The 13,697-nt window shown below is 33.9% G+C and overlaps 1 protein-coding gene across 1 annotated transcript; it reads left to right on the top strand.

The window, feature by feature from the left end:
- The first annotated feature begins 11,767 nt into the window (after positions 1–11,767).
- On the top strand, positions 11,768–12,896 carry LOC114170626 (senescence-specific cysteine protease SAG39-like). Its single transcript, XM_028056142.2, has 2 exons — positions 11,768–12,203; positions 12,310–12,896. Exons 1-2 carry the CDS (start codon positions 11,768–11,770, stop codon positions 12,894–12,896), a joined length of 1,023 nt encoding a protein of 340 aa, XP_027911943.2.
- The last annotated feature ends 801 nt before the right edge of the window (positions 12,897–13,697 follow it).

Raw genomic sequence — 13,697 nt, forward strand, 5'->3', positions numbered from 1 at the left:
GTAATTAGTTTTAATTGTGCTACTTTGTAGAAAAATAGGTAGCCTAGTTCAACTATAGTTGTATCTTGCTGGTTTAAATTTGTAGTTAATTTAATTATAGTTCTTTAGTTAGAAGTAAAACTAGTTGTTGATAGGTATTGTTTAGGACAATTTGTTGTAGTAGTATAATTAGGAGTAGTTAGACTTTTATGTATCATTCAAAATTTTCCTAAGTAGATTGTCATATAGCCTAAGTAGTTGTATAACCTTTAAATATGATAGTTTAGTGCAATTTTGCATTTTATCCTACTTTAGCCTATGTTTTAGATTTTAGCACATGATATTTTGAGTTTTTGATAGATTTTAAAATTTGAGTCATTTCTTAGCTTTGTGTTACTATTTTAAACCTGATCATATAGTTTCTTTATACTTCCTTTTATTGTTTAGTTGAATTTAGATTTGTTTGAATTTCTAGAGAAGTAGTTTAGAGAATGTCTTGCTTTTAGGGAGTGAAATTTTGTTCTAAGTTTCAGTTTTGGGAAGTAAGTAGATTTTTAGAGTGTAGGTGTCTCTTAGAACTTTTCAAAGTAATTTTGTTATACTTTTTAGTTGCTTATTACAAACTTGCATGAGGTTAGTGATCTTAATTATAGTTTAGACTACCAAAAGTGTTGTTAGATTATAGATTTTAGTGGATGAATTATTGTAGGCCCTATTTGTTCCAAGTTGCTAGACACATGCAAATTTAAGAGTCAAAATAAGCCTACTTTTGGGGTCTTAATGCACTTCTTTCGGGAGTTTTATTGTCTTTAATTTCTGTTTCAAGATCATTTGCATTTCCTAGAGTACAATTCTAAGTTTTGTAGAACATGTATTAAAAATAGACTTTTATAGTGATTTTTTTAGTTTAGTGAGTTTTGAGTTTTAATACCAGGTCTAATATCAATGGAACTTGGCTCCAATTTTATTTAACTCCCTTGACTTACCTTAATTTATACTTTAGTTAAGATGAGTTTTAAAGAGAGGTGAAGCTAGGAGAAATGGGTCGAGAGCTACAAAGAAGATATCAAGCCAAAAGAAAATCCTATGTGGCAGCTAGCTTTGAACACTTTTGGATGCATCATGACAGTTTCACAAACATGTTGAACATACCTTGAAACCAACGAGTGTTTAGAATAGTCTAGTTTTTCTTGGATTCATGTACTGTTTGTCTTTAATACAGTAGAGTGATTGGTGTGAAGAGATGAAAATCATTGATCAAGATTCATGGTTTTGAGTCTGCCTCCAAACCATTTCACAACCAATTTGTAGTTTTTAAGTTTTTAATTTCGTTTTCAGTCCTAGCTTGTTATTTTTAACCCCTTTCTATCATCTTTAACATGTTTCAATTCATATTTTTAGAATTAGAAGGTTAAATCATCAAAACCCCAAAAAGTATTTAATTTAGTTAAATTTCCCACCACTTGTTCATTCTTTGAGTTTCAATATGATTTTTTTTTTGTTTTTCTTGATTCCAATAGCAATTAATCATTCAAACATGTTTGTTTAGTGTTTAGATTCATGCTAGTTTCAAGTTTTAACAGTTTTAAGTCATTTTACAAAATTTGACCCATTAAGTGTGGTTTTTGTATCACATTAATAGTGAATATCTTTGCTCTCAAGTGTGGTTTAATTAGTGGTTTTGCATTTTCTACAAATTTGATTATGTTACTTCATTGTACCCATACTCTTAGGCATGTACAAACTTATTTCAATCATTAGCATGATCATAGTTGTTGTCACAACCCATTTTAGTTGTCTTTGTTGTTAAGATTGATTTAACAAGTGATTTTTTTATTTTTGAGTTATTGATTCAGTTTAAGCAATCATTTAGAATAGGATATCATCTAGAAACATTTTTAGGCCATTTATATTTCATCATTTTAAGGTTAGTATATTCAAACATTTCCTCAAATGCTTGGTGAAACCTAGGATTTCATTGAGGCATTTCATCAAACAATTTTTAATTTCTCATTTGGGCATGAAATTAGGACAACATGGGACCTAGAAAACATTCATGCCATGTTTCTTAATAGTTTTACACAGTTATATCTCATTTTAATTCCCTAACATTACCAATTTGAAGAGATTTTCACATTTTTGCCTTGAAAAGTTGTCTTCAAAATTGGTAGTGTGAGTGGTTTCAGATTTCATTTTTTGCATGTTCTCAGCCATACTTATGTAGCATTTTTTAGTATATTATGCATTGATTTAATCCCCCCATATTCTGTTTTGTTTTAGAATGATTATACACTCAAATTGGCTTTTGGATGCATGTTCCAAAACCCAAATCTAAATAAAACTCAAATTCTGATTGTGCACACAAATATATGCATCAGAATTCATATGTATTGACCATTCAATTGATTCCGAACACACACAAAAAAAAACTACATGTGAGTGCCCCTCATCAACCTCATTGTCACCACTCTCTAATTTATTACATTGATGCATTTACTATCAAGTGAATCCATGCATAAAAATAGATTCAAAGCATAAAACATAATCAAAGCATAAAACAGAGATAAAAAGATTAGATAGCAAAATAAGCCATTCACCTTTACATTCAAGGCTTCAACGGAGAACCCTCACCACCAATCAACAAGCCTACTCACAAATACCTACATTGGCACAAATCATAACCAATAAAACCAAACCTCTAACCAATTCTACCAAATACGAACAACCAATTATTCCAGCAAGGACTTTATATGCATCCGAATGCACTAAATTCAACCTTAACGAAAATATAATGCGTCCACCTTCAACAAAAACAATTAGTTCAACAAAAAGTATTTAGAATTCATTTAGAGAAGATTTTGCTTTCCATTTACTAACAACTAACCCTTATTCTACTTTTTAGTAGTTTGAGACTAATTAGTTAGCCTAGTATAGCTAGTTTTGTTGTATATAGGGAACTAACACACTAGGTTGTATTGTGTGAATTTGGTGCACCTTAGCAACTCAAAATTCAACAAATTAAAAGTTATTAGAGGTTGCTGAACAAAGAAATCCAGCAAGGTTGCAGATTTCAACCACTCTAAAAATTACTTTTGATGGAGAGTTGACCTAAAGGTTGACTTTTCAAGTAAAGATCCAAATCAAGGTTTGAGATGTTAGCATCTTGGTTTAGTGATTTGAAACATGTTTAAGCCATCAATTATCTCATTTCACGCATTTTACAAGTTTTGAGTGTAATATGCTCATTTTTTGTTTTCTAGACTACCTAAAATTAAGATTTTTATTCTGCACTAGTTCTTTAAGAAAATTCTATATTTTAGGAACTCATTAGAATTATATTAACCATTTTTAGATGGTAGAATCATGCATTTGCACATCACTACATGTTTTGACCCTTGAGTACACAAGCATGTGCATAATTGGCTAAGTTTTCTTACTTGAAATTGGGGTTTGGATAATGATTTCGTGAACCTATGATTTTTGGAGGGTCCTCACTATTTATTCTGCATATTTCGTGCACTAGTTCTTTAGGAAAATTCTATATTTTAGGAACTCATTAGAATTATATTAACCATTTTTAGATGGTAGAATCATGCATTTGCACATCACTACATGTTTTGACCCTTGAGTACACAAGCATGTGCATAATTGGCTAAGTTTTTTTACTTGAAATTGGGGTTTGGATAATGATTTCGTGAACCTATGATTTTTGGAGGGTCCTCACTATTTATTCTGCATATTTCGTGCACTAGTTCTTTAGGAAAATTCTATATTTTAGGAACTCATTAGAATTATATTAACCATTTTTAGATGGTAGAATCATGCATTTGCACATCACTACATGTTTTGACCCTTGAGTACACAAGCATGTGCATAATTGGCTAAGTTTTCTTACTTGAAATTGGGGTTTGGATAATGATTTCGTGAACCTATGATTTTTAGAGGGTCCTCACTATTTATTCTGCATATTTCATGATATTGAAACTTGTTCAAAGCATTTACAGGACTTGAAAGACATTGTTTGTCTTCATATGTATTTTAGGCACTCTTTGCAAGCCATTTTGCACTCACTTTACTTTAACTAGTCATTTTTCATTTCTCTTTATATTTTGTTCATTTGTTTGTTTCTAAAGTTCACTTGCATCATATTATGCAAGTCCAAAGGATAAAAATACCATTTTCATACCCTATTTTGAACCCCACAAACTCAATTAGAAAAAAAATCCTCATTTTAAGCTTTTAAAACTTGAGATGAGAGTGTGATATGTGTTTACTGTTTTGCATTGTTTCATTAGTATTACTTATCATTTTAGCGTACATTTTGCACTCTAAAAATTAGTTTCACTAGAGAGTTAACCGAAAGGTTGACTTTTCAAGTCAAAGCTCCAAATCAAGGTTTGGTTGTTAGATACCCTAAAAGTTACTTGATTGTACATGATGGAAGGTTAAGGGACATTTGGAGAGGTATTGAAAGACTTGTTTCACTTAACCAAGGTTGTCTTTATCATGTATACTTAATAGACTAGGTTAGTTACTTTTTCTAGTGTAGGTTTTGGGTTTTAGTTCTAAAATTAGATCGTTAAACCAATAGCTTAGGTTTTTTACTTTAGTTTCATTAGTTACTTTAGTGTTGAAGGCACAAACAACCATTGGAGTGCACTTAACTGCTGCCAGTTGTATCACTAACTAGGATAACTATAATTGAATAGCATAGGTAGCTCTATAAATGTGTAATTATAGATCTAATGTAAAATGAACATATTTTTAATAGGATTCTAAATCTAATTATGGTGGAAAGATCAGCAATAATAAAATGTATGACCTTTAAGATGTGAGGACTCATATCAAAGACAAATTTTAACAACATAAAAGAAATTTTCATTATTGCATCAAAATAGAAATCAAAAAGCTACTACAAATAGCACAACTATATGATAACACTTAAAATGTTATAATTTTTCCAAGTGATTTACATGTTTTAGGGGTTTTTAGACTACTAATTCTTAGTTTTTAAAAATATACTACCATTTTAAAGTGTTGTGCTAAACAATTAGAGGTTGAATTAAACTTGATTTGTTGCTAGTATTTAGAGCTAGATTTGAACCATAAAGTTGATGCCATAAGAATCAAGATTTGTTACGCTTAAACATAAAAAAGTTGTTGCTGGAACCTTGCTTGTTGTTGGTCACTGATTATTTTATTGTGTTTTCTTTTGAATGAGAAATGATTAAATGCAATTAACATAATCTATATCTCCGAGGCTAGCTAGAGAACTTTAAAAGCATACATAAACACTTTTCACATGTACTTCAGAAGCTTCAAATTGCTTAATTATCTCTAGGATTCAATTCAAATGTTTCAAGTCTATGGCTTCTGAAACACAAAATAAGACCCAACAACCTAAATTAAGTGTAGGAAGAGTTAAAGTGCCACTAAATTGCCAGCTAGAATTCTTAAGGTGCCACTAAATTGAGTGCAAGAAGAGTTAAGGTGTCTTCACTATGGAAATCTAAATGCTGAAACTAAAAGTACTTCTCAAGAAAGGAAATCTGATATAACTTTGGCTAGGGAGGAAATGGATTTAATTGACGCTTCGATGGGTGAGAGTATTGCCTCTTTACATACATAGAAAAGGAAGGTTCTAAGCAACCCTTGCAAGAATACAAAATCTATAAATAAAGTAGGCATTCTTAGTGAAGCTATAATTCGACATGGTTCCATTCCATATTCATAATGTGGAAAGCCACCTTCAGGCCATTATATAAGTACATTACTGGTTATGGTTGATCAATTTCTTATCTTCATTACATAAACAAGGTTTTAAAAAAACAAAACTACAAAACACATAGGAGATAAATTTCTTGATACAATTGAGTAACGTTCAATGGAGACAAATCTTTGTGGGTTAGAAAGACAGACAATATAAATCAATTCATAACAAGACAGCAGCGTAGAGAGGCAGACTTGACTAATTAAAGCAATTGAAGTGAACAATTAAAGCAAACCTTACCTCTCCTCCTCGACGGTGTGGCAGCGAAAGCGGAAGGGCCCCTCCTCGATGGCCGGTGCTTCTACTACCCACGAGACCGTCCCCCGACAACTTGACTCAAGCTTCTGCTACCCATGACGATAAGCTTACGCAGGGAGACTCAAGCGACAAACCTTACGACAGATGATGGTGGAAGGTAGAGATGGCACATATCAGTGTTGTTGGGCAGTGGAGATGGCACGACAACGTCAATAGATCGGTGGCCAGTGGGTTTTGTCTTGGTGGGCAGTGCATTTTGGTGGGGTGGGCAATGCATTTTGGTGGGTATCATGATATAGAGAAATGGATATTAGGGAGGAAACTGAAATGGGAAAGAGGGAATTCCAATTCTAAAATTTGATATCACTGACGATATTACTAGCGACACAAATCCATCGATAAGTCTGTCGAAGTACTAAATCAAAGACGATAACGACGAACATAATTCGTCGGTAAATGCATTTGTGAACATCTGTCAGTAAATCTATCGGTAAACTAATCCCAATTTCATAAATTCAACAGATATGTCGATAATTCCGTTGGTAATGATTGCTTATCGACGGATCATAATCCGTCGAAACAATGTCGTTAATAATTAGCGTTTTTGTTGTAATGAGAGGACCACAAGGTTAATTAAGAAGCCTCCTAATCATAATAAGACGACCTTCATTAGGATAAGCATCTTTTTTGGAAGATGATTGTGAATGGTTACTCGCAAAGTCACTTGAAGAAGAAGACTCTTCTTGGCTACTATAAAGGTCATTGTCCTTTAACGCAATGGTTCTTTTTGTAGGGCATTGGGTATCCACATGACTTTGGCCTAAGCACTTAAAACACTTACTTTAACTACCTCTCTTGGTATAGGTCTCATCTTTGTCATTTGCCTTTGTTGGATTCTTAAGAGTAGACTCCTTAGTTTTAGAAAAATCCCTTTTAAAATCTTTTTGTGGCTCAGTTTTGGGATAAGAGATAGAAGAATCCTTGCGAGAAGGTCTTCTTAAAAGTTGTTGCTCAACCTTAATGCACATTTGCATAAGATCATTCAAATTATTGTAAGCGAGCAATTTAACTCTATCTCTTATTGTATAATTAAGACCACTCAAGAATCTAGCAATGGTAAGATCCTTATGCTCTTCAATCCCAACTCTCAAAATGTATAACTCAATTTTTGTCTATATTCCTCTATTGTCATAGACCTTTGTTGGAGCCTTTGAAGTTTATCCATGAACTATCTTTTGTAATAGGATGGGACATGACGAGCATAAAGGGCTTCTTTAAGATCAAACAAATAGTCAATTTCAGGAAGCCCTTTTCTCTTTCTTTGGAGGACTAAGGAAGTCCACCAATTTAAAACATGCCCTTAAAAGTTGAGGGTAGCTAAGGAGACACACCTTTCCTCTTCTACAACATGGCTCCCAAAAAGTTGTTCAACTTTTGTAACCCAATCAAGTTATGCCTCTACATTGTCTTTACCATGAAAGTGCGCTTTTGCCTTCTCACGTGAGGTGATTGTCTATGAAAAGGGCACTCATCATCCTCCTCATCTTTCTCATTTTCAAAATCATTATGCCTAGAAGGGGCATGTGAAGGCCTAGGAGAGGCACAATGTGCGAGTGGATGTGTAAGTTGATTTGCATTGTGTTGAAGGTTGGCTTGCATTTCAACCATTTGAGTTTTTATGTCCCTAACCTCTTGAGACAAATGAGTAAGGACTTGAGAGTTAACTTCACCCTCTTCATCCATAGGAGGAATGTCATGGTTATTATGTTCATCTCTTAGAACTTGGGCACTTGCACGAGTGACCCTTCTTGTGCTCATGGTGATTGAATGAACTTATGAACTCGGACAAAGGGTGAAGGAAAAGGACTTGCACAAGTGTACCTCTAGGTAAGTGACGTGAGTCTCATTGACTTCTTAAGTACCAAGGCTAATCCTTGCTAAGGTTACACTTGTAAAAGTACTCAAGGTTGACACAAATTTTCAAATATAAGTAGATAGAATCACTTAAGACTTAGCACACAAACAAGGAACACAAAACGAACCCCTAAATGGCAAGACTTTAAAGACTTTAGTCTCTTGAATCAAACCACTAAACGTAAAGCAAGAAATCTAGACCATTTGGCCTAAAGGTAAGGTGAGAAAGCACTTAGAACTTTCAACACACTCACGACTACAAGCGATGCACTAATAGGGATTGAAAGGTTCTAATTAGGAGATGGGATTGAACACCTTTGGTTCTCCAAGACACCTAATTATTCCACAATTACAAGAACAAACTTAAACAAGATTGGTGGATAAATAGAGGCAAGCCAAGGCCAAAATAGGGTAGTAAAATGAGACCAAATTCAAAGCTAGAAGCCTTTAATTTTGGTGCCATTTTAGCCAAAATTTTCATAAGCAAAGGTGGCTCCAAATGTACCAAATAAAGTGCCCAAAAGGAGATATAACAAAGAAGTAAAAGAAAGCTTAAAAAAAGAGTATATGAACTCTAAAAGTGTGCCTCTAAAGTAACTCAAATCTGGCCAAAAATTGTGGCAACCTGAGTCCAATTGTGCTGCCAAAATGAAGGCACCGAGAGCCTTCTTTGTGATTTTCAAGGTCTCATTTGATTCCAATGCTTAGCCATTAATGTGTCACCTTTGAAGCACCACACACAAAGAAGAATGAAGGTCTAAACATCACAAAAGAGCAACAAAACCTACAGAAAACAAAGCAAAGAAAAATAACTATATATGCCAAGCAAACTACTTAGCACTCACACTCACAATGCAAAATGGTTCAAAGCTCACTTAAGGTGGAAGCAAAAGGAGGAAGCACTTAAGAAATCAAGTAAACTAAAAGTCTACCCTAAACTCCACCTTCTAAGATGGTACCACTAGCATATAAACCATTCATAAAGCATAATCCCCACAATATCGTAGTAAACCCGAGGCCAACAAGCTTGAATGAAGCAAAGAAGCAAAGCAAGAAAAGGTAATTAGGAAAGCTAAACCAAAATGAAATTGATATGAAACAAGACTCGAAGGAGTGCCAAGAAGTGACAAGCAAGAAATTAAGGTAAGAAATAAAGGCTAGCACAAACAAAAGGAACAAAGATTAGCACTAGAATTGAATAGAAAATCAGAAAAGAAACAAGGAGAATTGCTCACACAAAGGCAATTGTACTCATTGCATGTTTATGCCTAAATGAGTGACGGAAATCCAATTCTAAGCAAGGCAATTGTACACAATCAAGCCATTCATCATAGCAAGAAAGTGTACTTAAAAAAGACTACAAATAAGCATAAAACAACACTGAAAAGGGAAATTTCTGAAGCTGCTAGACCAGAAATCGTAAATCTAGCCTATGGTTCAAAGATTTATCATATTTTTGTACTTAATATTTTTGAGTTATTCTTTTTCTATATTTTTCATTTATCTCTTAGCTACAAGAAGCAAAAAACAGCTAAAATGTTGGTCCAACCATTTGTTTAGAATAAATCACAAACAGTAAGTGTGCATACAGTGAAAACTTAAAACAAAAACTGAAGCAGATTGTGCTCACTGAAAATGTAAGATGTTGTATGGAATTCAAATAGAATGAACTTGATTATGAACTAGAATTAAGCATGAAACATAGAAGAACATCTAGAACTCTCAAAAGCACAATTCCAATCGGTTAAATGGAATGAAAATAGTGAGACCATGCCTTACACATCCATAGATGTTCATTGCTTTTTAGTGTGATGTAGGACTTGATTCTCATCAAGCAATGAAAGAAAAGAGAAATTCAAACAGTGCATAACATAAAATGAAGAACAAATGAAACATTAAACATGACTACACCACAACTGAAATTGTAAAATGCAAAAACAAGAGAGATTCACCGAATAAAATGAATGAAAACACTAGGAATCAAGAAGAAAAGATGCTGGAAAATAAAATGGAACCTAAGAACACATGTACACCAATGATTTAAGGAGAACTACAATTTGAACCATTAAGATCCATGTAGACTCAATGATAATCGGTCCAATGAAGAGAAAACATGAAGAAGACATGAAAATGGAAAAGAAACGAGATGGAAAAACAGCCAAACACAAGAATGGATAAAAAAACGTACTCAAAATCGAGATAATATTGAACAAGGAAAGGAGGGCTCTTGATACCACTTGATGGAGCTCCAAGCATGGATTTGGAGAGGAGGAACTCCAATGAGGCAGCAAAATGATGGAGCAAGGTTGGACGCTCTAGGAAAGGAGACTATCCTAAGAAAGAAGGATAGAGGAGCTAAGGTAGAAGCTTAGTCTAGAAAGACTCTCCCGACAATTGTGTGCAGTGCTCTTAACATCAATCAATTACCATTCAAAGAGTAACCAAATACAAGTGGTGGAAACCCTCATTTATAGTAGAGAGGCCAACCCAAAATTTAATGCGAATGAAGATTGAAATGAAATGCAAACTTGGCTTAGGCTACAAGAAGCCTCTTAGATCCATGTGATGTAAGTGAGGCAAGAATCATGTGCCAAGTGTCCTTTCACACCTCCCATGCTTGGCACTCTGCGTACATGTGCCTTGATTCTCATTCTCGGCCAAGCTTTGCAATTGGGCTTAGATTAGCCCAATTTGAAAGCTAATCTTCAATATACATTGGCCAATTATTTTATTAAGCATGGCCTAACATGTGGCCCAAAATTAAAAACTATACTAATGTTTTTACATGAAATCTGTTATATTTTGATATCCTCTTTATTCCATGAGAAAAACATTTGAAGACTTTGAGAATTATTGTCATCTTGATGTAATCATGCTTCTAGTTATAGGGACATTTTGTGCCCTTGGGCCTTGAAATGAATATGGGCCATGTAATGGGCTTGAGGTGGATATTCATCACTTATCCTCTTCTCATGTACCCTAGTCACTATTTAACATAAACTTCTTCCTCCAATACTCAATTAAAAAATGTTGACTTCACATCCTTTGAAAGATCGACCAACATTGTTGAGCTTTAAATGAAATTAGTAGAAGAACTGCTAATGATTGGTCCCAACACCCCAGCATAGACCGGTCTTTGTATTGTTCTATATATCTCACCTTTACAATTCACAATGTAAATTTTTTAGGTCATTATTATCGGTTAATACTATACATTGAAACAACTTACATGTATGAAACAATATGGGGTATCTAATTGAATTAGGAAGTTAGAAAACAAAATTATATTTGCTTGCATCACGCTGGCAGCAGTCCAAGAGTTCAACAAGTGGCATCTAATATGCTAAGTTGATAAAGGTATTTTATTGATCAAATACAACCCAATCCTTGTAGTCTAATAGGACAAAATGTGGCATCCGCACTAAAATACAAAATTTATAATCTTTTTTTATTTCTCATGGTGAGGCAAGACATCTCTCTTGAATACATAAGTACTAAATTATATTTCAAAATTTAATACGGTCACCTATCTTGCATTCCATTTTCTGATTTTTTTCTGTTTTCTTATTATTAATAAAGTTTTCTAAATAGATTGTCAAACATCAGTTTTTGTTATCTGTAATATATGTTAGAACAAAAATCCCATGCTGTGTTTGCTCTCTTTTTGTTTTCTAACGCAGAAGAGATCTAAGTGCCAAGAAGGTGACATAGTTCATCCATTAGAAAACAATTTTCTTTTAAGAGACAGAACTTCTATATATACCATTTGAAACTTGCCTTCAGAGCATATCAGTTTTCCAAACACAACTTCTACATACGATCAATCAAGAGTCTTGTCTCAAAGAGATGACTTCCATGGGGAAAAACCAGCATGTTTTAGCTCTACTTCTCCTTCTCTCAATTTGCACTTCCCAAGTAGTGTCCCGAAACCTCCATGAGGCATCCATGTCCAAAAGGCACGAGCAGTGGATGAAGAAATATGGTAAAACATATAAAAATGCGGCAGAGAAGCAAAAACGTTTCCTCATATTCAAGGACAATGTTCAATTCATTGAATCCTTCAATGTTGCTGGCAACAAACCTTACAAGCTTGGCATCAATCACATAGCCGACCAAACCAACGAAGAATTTATTGCTTCCCACACTGGATACAAGGGATCTCGTGAGTTGAGAGTAACAGCACAAACGTCCTTTAAGTACGAAAACGTTACTCCTATTCCTGCTACAGTGGATTGGAGGCAAAATGGAGCTGTTACTCCAATCAAGGACCAAGGCCAATGTGGTACGTAGCACAAACCAAACCCTACAATATAAGTGACACTTATAATTTGTTCTTTAAACTTTTAACAATTGCACGACATTAAGCAAAAATTTTGTTTCAAAACCAGGTAGCTGTTGGGCATTTTCAACAGTTGCTGCAACAGAAGGTATCTACCAGATAACTACAGGTAAGTTAGTGTCCCTCTCAGAGCAAGAGTTAGTGGATTGTGACACTGTGGATCAAGGATGTGATGGAGGTCTCATGGAAGATGGTTTCGAGTTTATTATAAAAAACGGTGGAATCACCAGTGAGGCAAACTACCCTTACACTGGAGTTAATGGAACTTGTGACACAAAGAAAGAGGCTTCTCCTGAAGCTCAAATAAAAGGGTATGAAACAGTACCTGCAAATAGTGAGGAATCACTGCAGAAAGCAGTTGCAAATCAACCTGTATCAGTTAGCATTGATGCTGGAGGATCTGCTTTCCAATTTTACTCAAGTGGGGTTTTCACTGGACCATGTGGAACTCAACTAGATCATGGTGTTACTGCAGTTGGCTATGGTATCACCGATAATGGTACTGAGTTTTGGATAGTGAAGAATTCATGGGGCACAGAATGGGGTGAACAAGGATACATAAGAATGGAACGAGGCGTAGATGCCAAAGAAGGCCTGTGTGGCATTGCCATGGATGCTTCATACCCAATTGCTTAATTTACTATGTAATATTGTTTGAAATTTGTTTGATTTTCCTCTTGATAATGCTTTTAAATTTAAATATTGAGTTTGAAATTGATGTCTTGTAACTGTAGCTCCATGCAAGAAAAAGTGTTTGGCAATTTCTGATTTTCCTGGTCTAACCTTGTACTTGCAAAAGTTGTGTTCGTGATCTTAAAAATTGGGATATTAGGGTTCCAGACATAATGCAAGTAAGAAAAAAAAAGCCCAGTTATTTTAGTGATTGATATATATCCTAAAATTATATAATAATGTATCACGTTGCTCACAAATAAATATGTCTCATTATGCTCCTCTAACATATTTTAAAATTTATTTAATTTATTGTTTGGCCAACGATAATTACAATACATTAAAAAACAATGATACATTACATCCATATTTAATAAATATAAAGGAATAAATAGAAAAAGTATATATATAACGGATGAAAGAAATGAATGTGCATTTGCGAGATGAATATGGATGAGAAAAAGAGTATGAAAGAAGGAGATGAGCAAAAGAATTTGAATGAAAAAGAAGAGGAGAATAATATGGATGAGAAAAATATGGAAAAAAAATATAATGAATATGTATGGTTAAAAAAAAATGAGGGTCAATAAAGGAAAATGCGTGTGAAAGATATATCATTGAGAAAATTTATGAATGTGAATAAAGAGGATGACTGTGATGAATTGTATATCGAAAGTGAGAGATGAAAATTAAGAAACAAAAAAGTTTATCATTTTTAAATTTAAGCCATTAGTTTAAAATGAATCTATAATTCAATATTTAATA

The sequence above is a fragment of the Vigna unguiculata genome, chromosome 11 (assembly GCF_037176805.1).
Source record: "Vigna unguiculata cultivar grain cowpea cultivar isolate G323 ecotype 2 chromosome 11, ASM3717680v1, whole genome shotgun sequence".
NCBI classification, from domain to species: domain Eukaryota; kingdom Viridiplantae; phylum Streptophyta; class Magnoliopsida; order Fabales; family Fabaceae; genus Vigna; species Vigna unguiculata.

What these genes read in the sequence shown, in the direction of transcription:
- LOC114170626 (XM_028056142.2), top strand. Translation starts at nt 11,768, where the DNA reads ATGACTTCCATGGGGAAAAACCAGCATGTTTTAGCTCTACTTCTCCTT. An exon ending in CAAGGACCAAGGCCAATGTG is followed by an intron (nt 12,204 to 12,309) that starts GTACGTAGCACA and finishes TTTCAAAACCAG; the next exon opens with GTAGCTGTTGGGCATTTTCA.